Below are 19,394 nucleotides of genomic sequence, written 5' to 3'. Positions count from 1 at the left end.
AGCATATTCGAAGCATAGGTCAGGGACATCATTAAGATGGCAATTACCCTGCTCTTGATACTGTTTACCAAGTATATTATCATCTTTATCATAAAAATCATCTTTATCATCATTAGCAACATCATCTTTATCATCATCATCTTTATCATCATAAACATCTTTATCATCATTAGCAACATCATCTTTCTCATCATTAGCAACATCTTTATCATCATAAACATCATCGCCATCTTTATCATCATAAAAATCATCATCACCATCTTTATCATCATAAACATCATCATCACCATCTTTATCATCATAAACATCTTTATCATCATTATCATCACCATCTTCATCATCATAAACATCTTTATCATCATCATCATCTTTATCATCATAGACATCATCATCACCATCTTTATCATCATCAACATCTTTATCATCATTAGCAACATCATCTTTATCATAAACATCATCATCATTATCATCTTTATCATCATCATCTTTATCATCATATACATCATCATCACCATCTTTATCATCATAAACATCATCATTGCTATCAAGACCATCATCATCATCACTATTACCACCATCATCATTATCACCATCATTACCACCACCAAAACTGTTGCCTTCATCAATTTTTGCACATTCAGGGCCCCTATTGCTTTAGAAATGTCTATTATGGTAACTATATTCTGCAAGCACAGACTCGTATTTGACACTCTTAGCAATAATAACAGGTCTAGATGTAAGACTATATGCCAAAGTCATTGTCTGTGTCAGCAAATAGTGAATCTAGTCTCCCTACTTCAGACTTTGCAATATGCACTATGCGAATTGTAAAAGCCCAAGGGTGTGTGCCTGCAGGCTATGGTAACTGCCATCCAATGGTGACTTTCATGGAATCCTTGATTTTGATTGGCTGATGAGTACTGTTACCATGATACTTGCCACTGGATGGCAAAGTTACCATAATACTACCTTTTATGCAATAGGGCCCTGGGCCCCGCCTTACAAGAGTTACGATTGATCCAATCAATCGTGACTATGGAAATCCATATTTTCTACGAAAAATTTGCACAATGTCCTTTGTATGCAAAGAGAAGCGCAGTGAATTTTCAAGAAAACAATGAATGCATGAATATACATCATAGCTAGAGAATACATGCATAATAGATGTCGACGTTGCTGGCCGACCATATTTACGATTGATCGGATAAATCGTAACTCTTTGTAAGACAGGGCCCTGGTCTGAAATAATGCCTCGAGCTAGGAGATTATTCATCTTAATATGGAAGGCAATCTCATGCAGAGTCTACAATACGTGGACTTTCACAAAATAAAACCAAATTTGAAGATGAATTATTATAATTCTGTCACAAAGATCAAGATCCTTGTGGCTTTATTTGTTCACTCTGGAATTCACATTCATCTTAAGAAATATAAATAGATAACAGACATGGCATTGATGTGGAGAAGAAAAACATTACAAAACTGACAAGCATAGAGCATCAACTGAATGAACAAAAAGGATGAAAGTTATATGGATTCTATCTATACAGTATGTTTGGTTTTTTTACAAATAAAAATTGTTTTTACACAGTGGTAAAAGAAACACAGGATATCATAAACATGCCTCTCAAAAACTCAAATTAAATCACAGCCTACACCAAATTAAGAATAAGTCATGTAATAAATACATAAAAGTGATAATTGGACAATAGCCTCAAAATCAAGAAGAGACCTGGATACAGTGCATAGCATGAAGTCAGAATAAATATCAACTATCGTAAATTATTTTATTAATACATAACAAGATTCTTTGGCATAGAATTGTATACTTCATGAAATATTGTACATGTGAAATTGTAATCATAATGATTTCTGAAAGTTGTTATATTCAATAGCATTATCAACAATGTATAAAGAAAATTTTTGTTTTCATTATCGTGACAATAAATCAAATACTACACATCAAGGGCATTAGTACATATTACACGTGAACTAAAAAAGGGAATGGTTCTAATACCTTTACAGAGTATCAAAGGTAAATAACACGTACAGGTAATTGTTGATATTTAATTAAATTTTAGATTTGTAGGTATAATTATAGGTTTCTTCTCTACATGTTATCTACCTAGAAGCTTGCCAAGTCAAACTTGGCAAAAGAAACTAAATAACATGAGAGGTACATACATGTACAATGTAATAATTGATAATAAAAATCAATGATAAACCAAAAGTAACAATTACATATATACAGTGTACATTAGCAGTGAATATACAACTTTTTTTTATTTCTAATTGTAGAATTATAAGCCAGCAATAATTTGTTCATGTGAAAAGAATCATGTTTCACTTTAACCAAGTGAATTACATGAAAGCAAATTTTTACAAAACTTATTTCACTGCATTACCATAATTATAAAATATTGATATTCAAACATGATGCTATCAACCATGCTACCATCATTCCAACTTCCAAAAGTATTTGGTCCTTGAGAAAGCTAAATTATAACCAAAGATTTGATTTCATGATTACAAACAAAAGGTCAAAAGCTGTTTTCAAATTGTACTGATCTAAGAATTGTCTAAAAATATTTATGAACATCTTAGTTACATAAATTGGAATTCAGATACTGAAAAGAATATATGAATTACTTGATAACATGATTTGGATAAAAAGTCCTTTTTCGAAACACTATGCAATATACTCCCAAGATTGATTTAATTTGTACTAAAGTGTTCAAGCCAGCATAAGAAGTTGCACGTATGCAAACTGGGTGTATGGTTGGAATAATCATGTGTGGCACTTACTTAATTTCCTCTATGCAAACTTATTTCTCAGAGATGAAATGCAATATTACTAATTACGGTTACACTTCGTAATTCCGAAGGTTCTTTCTTCCGAAGGTTCATAATTCTGAATCACGTACATTGCCTATACCTCGATGTTCGTTATTCCGAAGACGTAAAAGGGTCCGTTAATCCGAAGGTTCGTTATTCCGAAGGTTCGTTATTCCGAAGGTTCGATAATCCGAAAACGAAATAAGGTTCGATGTTCCGAAGGTTCGTTAATCCGAAAACGAAATAAGGTTTGTTGTTCCGAAGGTTCGTTAGTCCGAAAACGAAATACTAGTCAGGTTCGCTAATCATTACGTTTTCAGACCATCGAACCTTCGGAAAACAAACCTCATTTCGTTTTCGGATTAACGAACCTTCGGAATTACAAACCTCATTTCGTTTTTGGACTTACAAACCTTCGGAATTTCGAACCTTCAGAAATACGAACCTTTGGAATAACGAACCTTCGGAATATCCAAACCTTTGGCATAACGAAGCTTCGGAATTACGAACTAATTACGACTTGCAAAAATAGCTCAAATCTTTTCCTTTCGATGTGCCATGCATGCAAAGTGACATCATTCTATAAAACATATCTAGAATACGATTAACACTACCAAAACATGACCAACATAAGACAAACTTCAGCATTAACATGTTCACAAATCTCTGTCTTACTTTTTTCGATAAAAAATGAGTACAATGTATAATACCTTTCTCTGGTTCTCAATATATTGTTCATATTTGACTTTGTTCACAATGTTTACCTTTGTTTGGAATTCAAATGATTAAATGAATTGTCAATTTATTTGCTTTCAAACTATTCTGTCAGATTAAAAAAGAAATGGTCAAAAACATAATCAAATAATGAAAAGATGCTTTATACAGTATACCATGGTAGGTCCATGAGTATACGAAAAGTATAACCAAATTGAGAAAAGGGGATATTGGGACTGGGGAAGGGGGAGAGAGAGAGATAAGGAAGGGGAGGGAGAAAGAAGAGTGGCATATTGCACTCGTTTTATCTCCAATTTTAAAATGCCAGTTGTTTTTACCTGATATTTCCATTTCCATGTGTCTGAATGCTCATAAGTTTCTATTACTTGTGCCCCCTCTTGTGTTTAAGAGCATGCTCATAAAATACATCATGAGAAATAAAATTTCATACATTTGTTCATGAAACAAATGGACATTTTCACTATTTGTTACAAGCTACTGAAAACTTTGAATTTGATTGGCCAGGGCAAATACCAATACCGTTCAACCAACCTTAAGCATTATCAGAAAACCAAAACAACCTAACCTCTTCAAGCAAGAGGTATAAAAAGCTAAATCTTCTATTTCAAATAACAAAATATCAGTCCATATTGGAGTCAATGTCAATAACCGTTCCAGCCTCATTACCAATATACATTGTTAATAGCCTCAGCCCTCATTACAATGGACCGGTCAATCAATAGCCAATAATGATAGTGACCATGCTAGTGTACAGATCAATAGCATTGTGAGGTAAGAATAGAAAGGTCATGTAATTGGCACCTTGGTGGACCAAGCCCTCACGGGATAAGTGTCTTTGTTTGACGAGGTTTTGGTGCTTATTGAGTCAACCATGCTAATGAATAATTGAGTTGCTACTCCAGGGGTGTGGGCATCTAATGCTTCCTATACCTGCTGTGTTTAAAGTGGCAGCTGGTACCTCAGTCCTATCATTTTACATGATGACCTCCAGATAGAGTGATGATTTACATATACATCTGAGGAGCATTTCATGAAAGGACTTGTCGGACGTTTTATCCGACAGTTACCATATTAACTGTGCTTCTCAGCCAATCAAATCAAGAAATTAATTGTGAGTAAAGATAACTGTTGCAAGCGCACTTCTGGGGCCCTGTTTCACAAAACTTGTTATCATATTTAACCGTTAAAAAGCTAGTGAAATCCTTCAATTTGATTGGCTGATAGTAAACGCATTGTAGAAATTTTGTTGATGAAGCCTTTATGAACAGGACTTTGTTTGAAAAACAGCCTATTCTTGCATCAAATTTGTATTAAACAAGAGTTAAGAGGTGTCCATCTGATATGGTTACCAATCAATTCTCTACTAGATTTACACTAGTTGGGTTAAGACCACTCAAACTGCCCTCTAAATACATCCAGAGTGTCCCCATTAAGTAGAGTCCCATTGTTTCAATCGGGAGAGGTCAACCCAGAAAGAGAAACACATGAAAACTGATAAACAAACTTGTCAATGAATGGGATGCATCATACAGCACTTAAATGTTATTTTACTAGAAGTGACATGAACAGCAAAGTTTACCTATAATGGGCAGTGGAATGTTCATAATCTAATTCAAAAGAAGTTGCCATCAAATGATCAATTGAACACAATACTACCAGACCAATAAGTTGTGTGGTATTTAAACTCTGTGAAACAATCAACTTTTCCCGATAGTAATCATACCATCAAAAAGTATAAATTGTTGGAAGTGTGCTTCAAAAGACAATTTTATCATGATTTCATACAGAAATGTAAAGAATATACTTCATCAGTGAAAATATACTTGGAACCAGTATCATGGAGCTTGGCAATTGACCATTGGACACATTCTCTGACTGAGATTGCACTGATATTTCATATTCTTTTAATCAATAGAAGAATCATCATTCAATTATTTTTGCTATCAAATTGGTTTCAACAAAAATAGAACATTTGGGGAGAAGGGACAACACCCCGGCAAGTGCTGAGAAAACATTCTTAAAACTACATGTAATGAATTTTACACTAGTTATCATTCTAAAAATATTACAACTATGAGTCATAGGTCCTTTCTCATTAGCTCTGCCCTTAATGAGGTCAGGGCCTTATTCAATAAATAATTACAACCATGGTATCAGCAATTGTTGTAACTACCATGTAAACCTTAATTTTTCTTGGCTACTGAGCCCTGTTACCATGGTAGCTATCATAATGGCAGAGTTACAATAGTTGTAAGTCTTTGTGAAAATAGGCCCAGGAGTTCAGAACTGCTGTCTTTCCCAAATAATATCTGATATATCCACGCCAAATAAATAATATACTGCTGATGAAATGAGCAGTGTATGGAATGAATCTATGATTAGTGACTACATGTATAAATGAAAGGATAGTTTAGGTACTACTACTAAAAACACATTCTACAGCATTGGCAATGTGCATTGTACTTGTCATCAATCATATAAACCATTATTTTTATACTCTTCAGAGACAGTCCTTTAAATTAAATCCATTAAGAACTATTTTGTGTTTTTTCTGATTTAGCTTAAAATTTTTACTTGATTTTGTACTTTGAAATAAATGCAAAGAAAGAATAAGATTATTTCCATTGTGGGATTCTTAATTTCGTATCACAATAAATAGTACAGAAATCAAGGTTTAGTTTTTAAAAACAATATTATCATCATACATCAAGTACTGAAAGAAGTTAACATTTACATAAGACAAATATTACCGGTAGTTAAAACATGCTTTGAGCTACAATGCCAACATTAGGTATTCATGATCATAAATAAGTTCATATTGTAGAAAACAATATTGACGAGCTAAAAGAGAGAGGATAAATAGTAGAGAAATTTACACAACCAAGTGGTCTATTACAATGCTTGCAGAATGTGTGAAATATCTTTTAAAAATTTAATATCTTTTTGAAAATTACTATGCATTTCCCTCCCTGCTTCTTGTACATATATACACTTTGCTAAAAATATATCCCATAATAAATAGTTTTATATACAAATAAGAAAGGTGTCTTGTTTCATATTGATAATTAAAAGTTTTTTACGATTACACAAAATTCTATAAAATAGTGACCAAAAGCCTAAGTTCCTACATGAACTGTATTGATATTCTTCCCTTGGAAAAAGGTGACTTACTTCAACAAGAAAACTGACAAGTTATTTCTCTTAAACTAACCAAAGATCACATTCTTACATGACTGTGAAAATAATTCAATGCATGCTGATGACTCCACAAAATATCCAGAGAACATTACTACAGTGAACACTAGATGAAATTGGGTGCACTTAAGATTCACTTGCACTTAAAATTCACAGTTAAGTGTGGCATAAAATTGATTACCGTAGCAGTCAGATGATACACACGCTACTGGAAATCCAGCGATGAGGTCACTTAAAACTCATGTGTGCTTCAGCACCTAAGAATGACTTCACCAAACTTGTCATGTTTATCTTTTAAAGAAAAAAAAGTTGTGGCAATGGTCAAATCAAAATTGTAACAGAACTGAAATAATCATTGATTACAAGTTACCCTAAACAGATAGAGATGATGTTTGTGAGGCTGTTATGGTTAACAGGTACTTGCATAGCGCATACCTACTACAGTCTGGGAAACCATATCCAAGAATGTATTGAATCATTCGGAGAACAACCACAAAAGAAGTGTCCCCATCATCATTTTGCTCATGAGACAGTTATTCATGGTTGGTGGGATCCACTTCTTTGGAATTGTATACACACACACATGAAAAATTATTTCCACTGGACTGTACTTCCGGGCCAGGATCAAGACCATACGGAGTGGAGGTATCTTGATGGACCGATTCCAGGGGGTATTCTCAGGGTGCCATGTAGATACTGGGTCATGCAAACCTTGTTCTCCTTATCTACTTGAAGTTGTAGAAGAGGGACATTTTACAGAGGTAACCTTTCTGTTATCGTCGAATACAGTACCAAAGATATGCCACGGACTTTTTCTAGGGCACATAGATGGTTCCAAATCAGGAATCCTCACACAAGGCATCAATCTGAGAAGTGGAGCTGCATCGTTAGCAACCATCACCGTCAAAGGCATGCAGCTTCCTGAATCTGCCCAGAATCTGATTCCATGGCAAAGACTTGGTGCTAAAATCACTCTTCATCATTCCTTATAGATGCACATATGCCTTTGATTCATCAAGGACATTGATGTCTATATCATATAATTCATATCAGTCCTATCACTTGGTCCTCACAGGAATGTCGTATTATCAGGTAGGTCCCTGTTGGTGTTGGTGTTTCGACCCCTCGCTTCAAACAGCTGCCTTATGAGGGCAGCCTTTTCTTGCTCCAGTTTGGAAATCCGGTCGCTCTTTGAAGACACCTCCTGAAATGAAAAATATGAAATAAATGTCAATATGAATATCATTGCCACAATGTTTCAATGACAACACTTCACTTTTAAAGCCAATGAACATGTAGGGAATATTCTAGAAGAGAGGAAAAAGTAGAAAACACTAAAATAAATAAAAAGAAATTTCAATATGTAATTGCCACTGTTTCAATGACATTTCACTTTCAAAGCAAATGAATAGGCCAGGAATAATCTCGAAGAGAAGAAGAAAGAGTAGAAATAGAGACAGTAAATATAGCAAAGCATTGGTTGTAGATTGGAGAAGGCATGGAAGAAAATAAAAGGGAAAAGAAAAGACAGATAATTGAAAGTTTTGAAATTTAAAGCCAGGGTAATAGCACTATATGTAGTGCTTAGAAATATCTCATTAACCCATTGGAGACTGTGTCTGCATGCATACAAGTTTTCATACCATGGAAAACATGTGTTATCGCGTATGCATTCAGTCTCCAAAGGAATACATGCAACTGCTATATAAATGATACATTTTAATACGATGATACCGGAAATCGGATGTGATTTCTTTTTTAAATCACAATGCAAAATTGAGGATGCTCAAGGTCATTTGAATGAAAAAAAACCTTTGAAAGGATTGATGTTATTCAACTAACCCTTCCCCCTCACCTAAATACCCCATTCAATTCACTTATCCACTGTAATGATGTGAAATCCATGCTGATCTTCAAATAAACCCATCTAAACCCATCGGAAATGTCTATTCAAAACAAATAATACTTGTCTCCAACAATATCAATTGAATTCACTTATCATTAAAGCCAACATATCAAATAGAATGAAGGGCATAAGCTGTTATTTTAAAGAAACATATCTTCTGACAAGTGGGGAATGAAACCAACTTCACAGTCTATTAAATCAAATAAGTGATGTTTACTTTGATGGTAAACAACACACATGTTCTTATAAAGAGATCTGTTATGTCTGAGTAACTCGATACAAAGGGACATAGAACCTGTTCCAGAGATTCTGTCCTTTCCATTTTCTCATCAAAAACAATTTTGGTGAAAAACTGTAACTTGTATATAAATATCAGGTATAACTTGTAACAATGACATGAGGTCCAGAAAATCGCCTTCATAGATAATCAACTACAAATGGATGCATTTTTATGAAAATAATTTACATTTAATCGTGGCAGAACTGGTCATACTTACATCTGTTAATTGTTTGTTCTGTTGCTTGAGTTTACCAACTAAGAGGGGTGCACCGATGTCGCCCTGCTGGATACCGGTAGGCTTCCCATACTGGTTAATAGCAAGGTTCATGTGGTTAGGAAAGCCCTGCAAGAGAAATGATATACAATTTACAAAATTAAATTAGTTTTTTTTATATTAAGATGAGTGCCCCAACAGGTAAAATTCACAACCCGACTGGTACCTACATTTGCATGTACATGTAGGTCCACATAAAATAAGTGAGTTTGTAAACTCTGAGGGGAGCCTACATGTAAATATACCCTTTTGGTAACCAAGAAGCATTACACTGTAGGAATAAGTTCATAGAGTTCATTAAACTCTTCAAGGGGAATGGAATACGTTGTGGAGCGTTGTGGCCCAGTGGATTAGTCTTCGGACTTTGAAACAGAAGGTCGTGGGTTCGAATCCCAGCCACGGCGTAATGTCCTTCAGCAAGAAACTGATCCATATTGTGCTGCAATCAACCCAGGTGAGGTAAATGGGTACCGGTAGGAAGTAATTCCTTAAGAAGCTGTGTGCGCTATGAACGCCTAGCTTAGTCGGGTAATATAGGAGCGCCTTGAGCACCTACATGTAACAAGGTGGATATGTGCGCAATATAAATATCCTATATTATTAATACAAAGAGGTTACAACCCCAGAGGGTTTGTATTTTAGATTGATGTTCCTCAGAATCAAGTTTTGATGGAAAAACATAAATGCAACAATCACTTTAACAAGCAAGAGATAACCTCACAAAAAGATGACTTTGATAATTACAGAAAAATTAAATAAGCAATAAAACTATAATGCAAATTAGATGGAAACTAAAAACTTATGAGATCAGCATCTTTCATTCACTTTCACATGCCCTTGCAAATCATGAATGACATGCCAATTTCAATTTTGGTACAAATATCAAACAAGTAGATCATCATTGAATAATGTATTTTGCAATAATAGTGATTTTGCAGGGAAGATTCATATTATATTTACATTATTGAAGGTAAAATGTGAAAATATAGAAACAGAATATCACATAAATACTGAGTGTGTAACAAAGGAGGCGCGATAGCTCAGTCGGTAGAGCAGGGTTTTCGCATTTCGGTGACCCGGGTTCAATTCCCAAGTGGTGCGCTAGTGCCCTTTGGTGAGGCATTTATCCTCATTACCAGGTCCCTCGGAGAAGACCTTAGCCATTGGTCCCCTGGTTGCTTGCTTACAGGCATTTGTGCTTTCTTAGCAGTCACGTAAAAAACCTTGCTACATGTATGTTATCATCATCGGTTAAATGTACCTAACTTGAACCACCCAAGTTGCACACATGTACTGCTTTTTTTATCAATCTTTGTACAAAAATTCAAAATGGCATAACTTGTTTATTCTAGATCTGATTCGGAAGGAATTTTTAGTGATATGCTAGTTTGATGTCTCTCTTTCATTCAAAACAACTTGAATGTTGGGGTGGTTTCGACCTTTGACATGAAACATTCTTGTATGCCACCCAGAAAAATACTAGGGCATTCTAAAGTTCTTGTCCGAATCTGTACAGTTGAGCACGGATAGAACTCTTGCAATATGCATTTACCATGCAAAAATGTGCTTTTCATTACCCTCCTGCTGCGTTCAAAGATTAAACATGAACACATCCCAAATTAATCCCTCCCCACAGCCTTTCAGTAAAAATCCATTGAAATCTTCAAGGCAGAAGCAGAAAACGGACAAAAGACGTAGACAATGAAAACATTTAACTAACAGCTTACTGTGCAAACATAGACAGAGATGGACAAACATGAGGAAACAAACCAAGCCCGAATGAAAGGCAAAGAAGAACCCCCCCCCCCCCTCAAAAAAAAAAAAAAAAACAGGGGAGGGGGACTGTACATGCCTAGGCCTTCATTTAAAGGTCAAGTCCACCTCAGAAAAATGTTGATTTGAATCAATAGAGGAAAATCAGACAAGCACAATGCTGAAAATTTCATCAAAATCGGATGTAAAATAAGAAAGTTATGACATTTCAAAAGTTTTGCTTATTTTCAACAAAATAGTTATATGAACAAGCCAGTTACATCCAAATGAGAGAGTCGATGATGTCACTCACTCACTATTTCTTTCGTTTTTTATTGTTTGAATTATATATATATTTCTTACGAATTTGACCATTAGGACCTCCTTGCCTGAAGCACAAAATGTTAAAATAATGGAATTCCACGTGTTCAGGGAGGAATGAAACTTCATTTCACATGACAATGACGAGAAAATAACAATATTTCATATTTCATATAATAAAATACAAAAGAAATAGTGAGTGAGTGATGTCATCAACTCTCTCATTTGGATGTAACTGGCTCGTTCATATAACTATTTTGTTGAAAATAAGCGAAACTTTAAAATGCCATAACTTTCTTATTTTACATCCGATTTTGATGAAATTTTCAGTGTTATGCTTGTTGAATTTTTCTCTTTTTATTCAAATCAAGTTTTTGTTGGGGTGGACTTGTCCTTTAACACCAGCTCTGTAAAGAGGACTGGTACATATTCATTTTTTTTTGGGGGGGGGGTTGGGAAGAGGGTAACAGTTCAATTACCCTTGCAGATACGTTATTATACATATACATGTACCTTTTGGGTAAGATACCGGTATTAGTAATACCGTTCGGTATGAAAGTCATACCGGTATGGATACTGCCGTTGAAATTTCAATACCGAAATACCGTCATACCAGAAGTTGAAAATATCATACCGGTATTTTCTTCTGTATTGTCGTTTATGGGTATTTTACAGTAAAATTAAGCCAAAACAATAAGTTCTTTGGCTCTCTCAACGTATTTAATGAAATCAGAATCCAATAATCTAACCTCGAAATGAATACATCGCCCCTTAACTACTGTCTGAGCTCCGTTAGCCGCTGCATAAGGCCTCGGCCCCACCGCTACTGATACTGGGGTGCATGTCGGCTCAGCTCCATGCACTCGTGTACACAGCTACAGTAAACAACGAAGTCGACCGAGACGGAGAGCATTTCATGAAGAGTTTTTTTCAGTGGTTTCAACAACAGATTTGCTTTCCGCCAATCACATGCGAGGGTTTTTGCTAGCTTGTAACATCCCTCTACACTGACAAAACTCTTTTTGAAACACTCCCTAGCCTGCCTTTTGACCACGTGGTGTATTGCGGGGCTTCAACAAAGTATCAACCTTGGCTTGGGGCGTTGACAGACAAACCACAGGGATTAACACTTGTTTTTTTTCTTTATGCAAGTTTTTTTTTCTCGGACTGCTCTTAACTTGTATCAATGGGAATGTCCACTGAGTTTTTTTTTTTTTTTTTGGGGGGGGGGTGCTGTGCATTGACAGACAAACCACAGGGATTAACACTTTTTTTTCTTTATGCAATGTTTTTTTTCTGGACTGCTCTTGACTTGTTTCAATTATGAAAAGTTTACTTTTATACCATAAGCCTGCTACAAAAATCGTCTGACCCCCCCCCAAAAAAAAAAAAAATAAATACATAAAGAAAAAAAATAATACATTAATGAATAAACAAATTAAATATGAAAATAAAAAAGACAGAAAATGTTGATAACATTAACAGGAAAAAAATGTTACGCCATCCCTCTTTGTTTATTTTGATCTGTGAAGTGATCGTAAATGGAAGAAAGTGGCTGAGAATATTTGTGTGATTTGTGATGGGTGTTGTATCCGTTTTGTGCATGTTTGGTCATGAATAAAATAAACTATTGGATTGATTGTAATTTAAATTTATGATGGTCTCGTGGCGTGATAAGATGTTGATCAACTAAAATTTGGCATGTGTGAAAGATGAAATTTACAAAAAAGAGGGGAAGATCGAGATTCGGAGAAGAGGAGGATGTTGATTGTTCGTGGTAAGAGAGGGGTGGTGACGGGGAGAGAATGGGCCAATGGGAAAGAGAGAGTGAAGAATTAAGGGGCTGGGGAGATAAAGAAAAACAAAAGCAAGAAAAAATGAGTGAGAAAGAGGCAGCCGGGGGATAAGAAGCCCGGATAAGAAGTTTAGGGGGAGGGTTTTACTTTTAGACAACGTGGAGATTCACAAGAGGGGGTGGGGTTCAACACAATGGACATTTATAAGAAAAGTTATTTACGAGACGTCAAAATTTGAGGTCAACAAACTTTGAACCTTCGACGAACACGTGTTGATGTGAGTGGTAAACAAAAGGGGCGAATCTGAATGTGAATGAGTGGGGCCAGATCGGTGAAGGGAAAATCACGCATATATCCTTGACAGTTTTAGCAGGGAATTTTGGTGCTTGGAAGTTAGGGCATGTACACACGTTTAGCAAAGTAAGTAGTGCTCAGTGAGTTTGTGCGGTGTAGCATTTGGCAACTTGACTTATTGGTTTCGTACCATGTGCTTGCTGAGATTATTTTGCAAACATGCACAGGTAATTCACAGCTCTCGTTGGGGAGAAAGCATGATCGTATAACTTTTGGTAAAGAAAGAGAGTTATTGAGAATGGACCATGCTGAGCATTCCTCAGCTGACCACAAGCATCCCCTCTTTATCCGAGGCCATATCAGGGCTAAACAAACATTGGACACTGTTTGCACAATAAATTGGGAATTTACTCGGTATTAGTCGGTATACCGGTATTGAAGCTATTAGTAATACCGGTATTGAAAATATCAATACCGAAAAAGCTTACTTTTGGGTATTGAAATTAGTGATAATAAACTATTGTACATAGCACATCATAAATCAGAAAGATATTTTTATTAACTGTAAAGTCACATTATTTTGGCTTGCCCACACACTTCACTGATGTACATTACATACTTTCTCTTTTCTCAAGGGAGCTATTCAGCCAAGAGCTCCCAAGCTCAAATTGCTAAGCATATTGACAGACTGAAAGAAAATAAATTGTAAATATTAATCTTCGAGTGCATTAAAAAGAATACTCCCCAGGGAGTGGAAATCAAGAGTGGAAATCACAGGTAGTTTTGCACTGATATCCATTCACATGTAACATTACGCTGTTGAGCAATTGAGAATACTGCATATAAATACTACATGTACATGTGTTGCAACTTTATTATTGTTTGTACAGTTTGTCACTAATATGTAAAGCCTAACAAAAATGTCAGGAATAGACATTAGCCAACTTAACAAATATAATGTGCAATAATAAAAATCATTTAAAAAATAATAGGGAATCAAGATCCATTTCTGCATGGACACAAAGCAAAATCATTGCTATCAACATCAGACCTTAGCTCAACTCTCATACTGACGAGAGGCTTCTGAATGGAGTTGAGAGCCGAACTTGGCATGAAGCACGTTTGGACCAATCTCACAAAATCAACAAATCACATTTCTAAGGCTAAAAATCTTTAAACATGCTGACCTAGATCTTTGCAGAATAGCGATCCTCCTACACAAATATGTGATTCCATTCTGTACTAGACAATACACTAGTTAAAAATACAATAAGGGTTCAAATTGTACACGCTCATGGATCATTTAATTTCCTTCTTCAATTTCATTCGGAGGGATTTTCTTATTATTTGGGCATCCATGAGGTATTATACTTTGCATTCATGCTTTGGACTGTGTCAATTGATGAAGTGAATGGTGAATATTGCAATGATGCTCAATGAAAAATAAAATATACGTTTATGAATAGTCGTTTTCTTTAATGTATACAAATGACAAGCACCGTATTCAAGATGAGACTTCTGAAGAATTTGATTATTAAAGCCTGTTGGTTTGTATTCTCCTAAATACGAACCTATATGTATATTAAAGTAAAAGTTTACATTATTAACAACTTTACAGTAAACAACTACTCCTACTACATATGAATACTTCTACGACTACACAGTACTACTACTACCATGTCTACTACTACTACTACTACCACTACCACCACCACCACTACTTCTTCTACTATTACTACCACTACCAATACCACTACTACTACCAATACTACTAATACTTCTACTACTACTATTACTACTACTACTACTACTACTACTACTACTACTACTACTACTACTACTACTACTACTACTTCTACTACTACTACTTCTACTACTACTACTACTACTACTACTACTACTACTACTACTACTACTACTACTACTACTACAACTACTACGTACTATGTACTACTACTACTAGTTACTAGTAGTACTACTACTACAATACTACTGCTGCTGTCTGCAGCTATTATTAAAGAAAATGTTCATTAAGATCTAATTAACCTACGCAATTGTAGCTCATGGTCCCATGAATAATGCACTGTATCTTTGGACTAGCACAGACATCATTGAAATTCAGTGAAGTATACAGAATTCATATGACCTCAATTAACAATTAGATCAATATCAAAGACCTATCATGAGCAGCAGCTGCTCACTTTCTGACAAAACAATCATTGTTGCCAGTTTATATTTTTTCAAAAGTAACCATTTGAAATGTTATCATAACCACAACCCCCACGTTTTTGACGAGATCCATGATACACATTTTCAATCTCATTATGGCTCAGTAGATGATGATCGATAGACACGTTTTATGTTCTGTGCAATCCACACATATGGATTTCCTTATATTTGCTTGCAATTAAAGGAAGGAATGACATTCATATTATGTGCCCCTTTGAAATATTAAATCTGTTCTCTTGAGTTAAAACTGTTTCATTCTTTCCCAATTTCTACAAAAATCTTCCTATAATCCAAACCTCTATCAGCTCAGATTTCATAAAAGTACCATCTGTCTACTACCTTCCAAGTTATTAAACAAAAGCTTTTACTTAGAATTCATCAAGAATTCATTATCCATTTTTACAAAGAATAAACTACAAATACGCTCATGCTGCCAGTAGAACAAGGTGTAATTTCCAGTTGTAGGAAGAAAGCAGATGTGCACTTTATAATCACATCCTTGAATTAGATCTTCTATCTCTCCAATAATCTTGTTTCTCTCTTCGCAAACAAGATGAACATGACTTTTCTTTAGAACAACCTGAGCGCTATTTTGGAGCACTGCCTGAGGCAAGAGAAGATGATATCTTGGGATGTAATTGAATTGCATGAGTTGTCGTTAGTTTACCTTTTCTGGGGTAGCTATGAGTGCCCTGAGTTGCCTGTTAAGATCTGTGATTCGTGTCGTCCTGTATACAACCATGTCCTGGTGATCAATGTCCTGAATGAATGAAAATTGGGAATAGAATTGCTTGAATTAGAAACGTTTCATGTCCTAAAAATTGAAAACTGAACTGATGAAAGAATAAACATGCAACTGTGATAAAAGAAGATAAGGAGAAATTCATTTTAATTTAAAAAATACTAATTACCAAAAATCTTGACTACATGTACCACTTCCAGCATCACCACTATCATCATCATCAACACCATCATCACCATCATCATCACCATCATTGTCATCATCACTATTTCTCAAAATGGTCATCATCATCACCACTATTACCACCATCATCCTCATCATCATAATCACCACCACCACCACCTTCATCGTCATGACCATTATTGCCACAATCACCACTATCATCATCATCATCACCATCTTCATCATCACCACCACCATCACCATAACAACATCATCATCATCATACCTCTGTGAAATCAATTTGTGCTTTGTTGATTCTCTCCTGCCTGTCTCTGATGCTAGCTAGCTGCTGTCTATACCAATCCCTTGCTAGCTCCAGAGCTTCTAAGCCCTGCAGAAAGATGTCCCTTTCTTGTTCAAGTTGCTTCATGCGCTTCAGCTGAAAGATATGAAAGAGTGAACACCATTAAATATGTAAATTTTAATTGGTGTTTATGCCTTTTTACAAATGTTTCTCAAACACATCATTTTAGATAATGGTTTCATGCATCAGACACAATAAAATAGACAGTGTAAGTCTGGAGTATCTTACCAGGGAGGAAGTCGCTTGATCCCTGACCACACCTTTACAATTCTTCCTCCTACTTGTACATGTATGTACATATACACTATCATATACAGAACATGGAAAACTGGTCAGTGGTCCTACATGTATTATGTTGAAACCAAACCATGGAGCTATTCCAATCCATGATTTCATTACTTCAGTTAATAAATGGCTCACTTGCTCTTGATCCCATTAAAAAACCAAAGTCCTTGTATGGGGGGGGCTCCAAGACCACACCCCTACATTACAATTCTTTCTCCTACAACTATATGGAAAATTGGTCCTACTATGTTGTAACCAAACTATTAATCTTTTCCAATATGATTTTAAAAGTTCAGTTTATAAATGGATCATTTGCTCTTGAAAGTAAAAGCATAAGTCCTTGTACGGGTAGGGGGGGGGTCATGAGGCTAGTGCATGGAGTAAGCTTCAAAAATGAAGAATGAGAAAAGCTACATGTACAATTCATACACAGTGGTGTGATCTACAAAGGTGAAGTATTATTACCCAGGTCTCTTCTCACACTGCAGTCAGACAAAAAGGAATCTTTACTTTTTTTCATTACATATAATAATGATTTTCTATATTTGTATGTGTTACTTGTTCTGCAATCCATGTATTGACCTGCCATTTCTTTGGAATGGAAACAGTGGTCCAGGGGACTGTTTCATCAACATTTTTATCTGACAAGATGTCAGATCTGACATCTTTCCTTGATTCTGATTGGCTGAGAGGCACTGTTTCTATAGTAACTGTCGGATAAAATGAGACTTGTTGGATAAAACGTCCGACAAGTCCTTTCATGAAACGCTCCCCTGGTCCTTTATGTACAGTATATATATTACATCAGTGTTTTTGAACTTGAATAAAGTCATGATGTAGCAACAACTAAAGATTACCGCTGTATATAAATGTGAAACATATACCGGTACACTGTAAATCATTTACATCTATCGTGTTTAAGAATGCTAATACATGATTATAGATTTCCATAAAAGGATAACAATACGGGTATTGGAGAAAACACACGCATCAACCTAAACAATAAGAAAAAAACACGTCCTGACTTGAAAATTTTCTTGAGAAGAGGTAAACTGAGAAAGTAGATCATGTAAAAGAAATATATTCAAAATATGGTTGAGTCAGGGGAAGCTACTGGTACATTTCCCTCTTTCTATTGGATAGGCTTCATGCTTACAGATTAAAAGTACCTACCAAAACATGTTTTTTATATAAATTTTTGATTAAATTCCAATTCAAGTTGGTAGAAAATCATGTCTGTAAATTGTTATGTCCTTGGGTCAACTAATCCAGGAAGATTATCATTACACGAAGCTACGGCTTTTTGTTAGAACGTGTTCCACAAAGGCCAGACATAGGATCGATCAATAACGATAGCCCTATTGTTGAACGGTGCTGATCTTGAAATGGTGATCAATACATAATTCTTGTCATCGTCAATTATTCAGAGAACTACAAGCCGGGGCATACAGCCGAGTCTGTGTTCAACGAGGGGAGACGCACTTTGATGTGTAGCAGCGGAGAAAGAAGCGTTGTGAATGGACTTTTGTTAGAAGTGTTGACAAAAGTTGGTCTTCGCAACAGACAAGGCAGGCATAATGGGCATGTTGGCTATTCATGTTTTGAAGTAGTCATCAAATATATGGAGCATTCATGATTAGTTTATGGGTGCCACTACATGTATACATGTATGTTCCCCCACCCAACACTTAATCTCTTTTCACCCCATGTCAACAATCTTCAACTACATGTACGTCCTCATCTGTATAAGGTTTCAAAACAATCAAGACTCATAACAAGGTATGGAAAATCAAAGTCTGGTATTCAAGACTAGCCACCCCCAGATATTCCATTGTGGCCACCCGTCTCCTGTGGTCACTAACTGGTCAGCCACCTTTCTGGGCGGTCATTTGCAATGATCAATGGAGTCGTTACCTCTCAAGACATCGACCATCTTCAATCAGAGCTGGTCAGCAACCTCGGCAGAATATTCACAATTTGCCAGAGGTGTCATTTACCTCAAGATATCAGTCTTGCAAACACTGCGCTCTCTTCACTGTACTGTAAGTGGTCAACCACCCTAAGCTAAGATGCCGTCAACCCTTCCTCCATACAGGGCAAAGAAACATAAAGCCTAGCGACTGATTGTGAGACTGATGTTAAGATTGATCATACACACTTATCAATGCAATTGATAGTCAGCTTCATGATTAATTTCTAAGCTTTTAGGGTTTTTTGTTACAGG

General features: G+C 35.7%; 1 protein-coding gene and 1 long non-coding RNA gene across 2 annotated transcripts in view; one reads left to right on the top strand and one right to left on the bottom strand.

The window, feature by feature from the left end:
- Window positions 1-1,356: 1,356 nt before the first annotated feature.
- Window positions 1,357-7,252, top strand: LOC121429160. The gene is made up of 2 exons (XR_005971877.1): window positions 1,357-2,983; window positions 3,330-7,252. It is a non-coding gene; the product is annotated as an uncharacterized LOC121429160 (long non-coding RNA).
- Window positions 7,253-7,834: 582 nt separating this feature from the next.
- The window catches only part of LOC121429032 (suppressor APC domain-containing protein 2-like), a 36,885-nt gene continuing 25,325 nt past the window's right edge, over window positions 7,835-19,394 (bottom strand). Inside the window, exons 3-6 of the mRNA XM_041625928.1 lie at window positions 16,808-16,960; window positions 16,285-16,377; window positions 9,169-9,294; window positions 7,835-7,969 (exon numbers count right to left, since the gene is read on the bottom strand). Coding sequence (XP_041481862.1) covers window positions 7,835-7,969; window positions 9,169-9,294; window positions 16,285-16,377; window positions 16,808-16,960 — 507 coding nt within the window. The remainder of the gene's footprint in view (window positions 7,970-9,168; window positions 9,295-16,284; window positions 16,378-16,807; window positions 16,961-19,394) is intronic.

The sequence above is a fragment of the Lytechinus variegatus genome, chromosome 15 (assembly GCF_018143015.1).
Source record: "Lytechinus variegatus isolate NC3 chromosome 15, Lvar_3.0, whole genome shotgun sequence".
NCBI lineage: Eukaryota > Metazoa > Echinodermata > Echinoidea > Temnopleuroida > Toxopneustidae > Lytechinus > Lytechinus variegatus.
The sequence above is the reverse complement of the archived record's forward strand: the minus strand, read 5'-3'. Positions and strand labels throughout refer to the sequence as shown.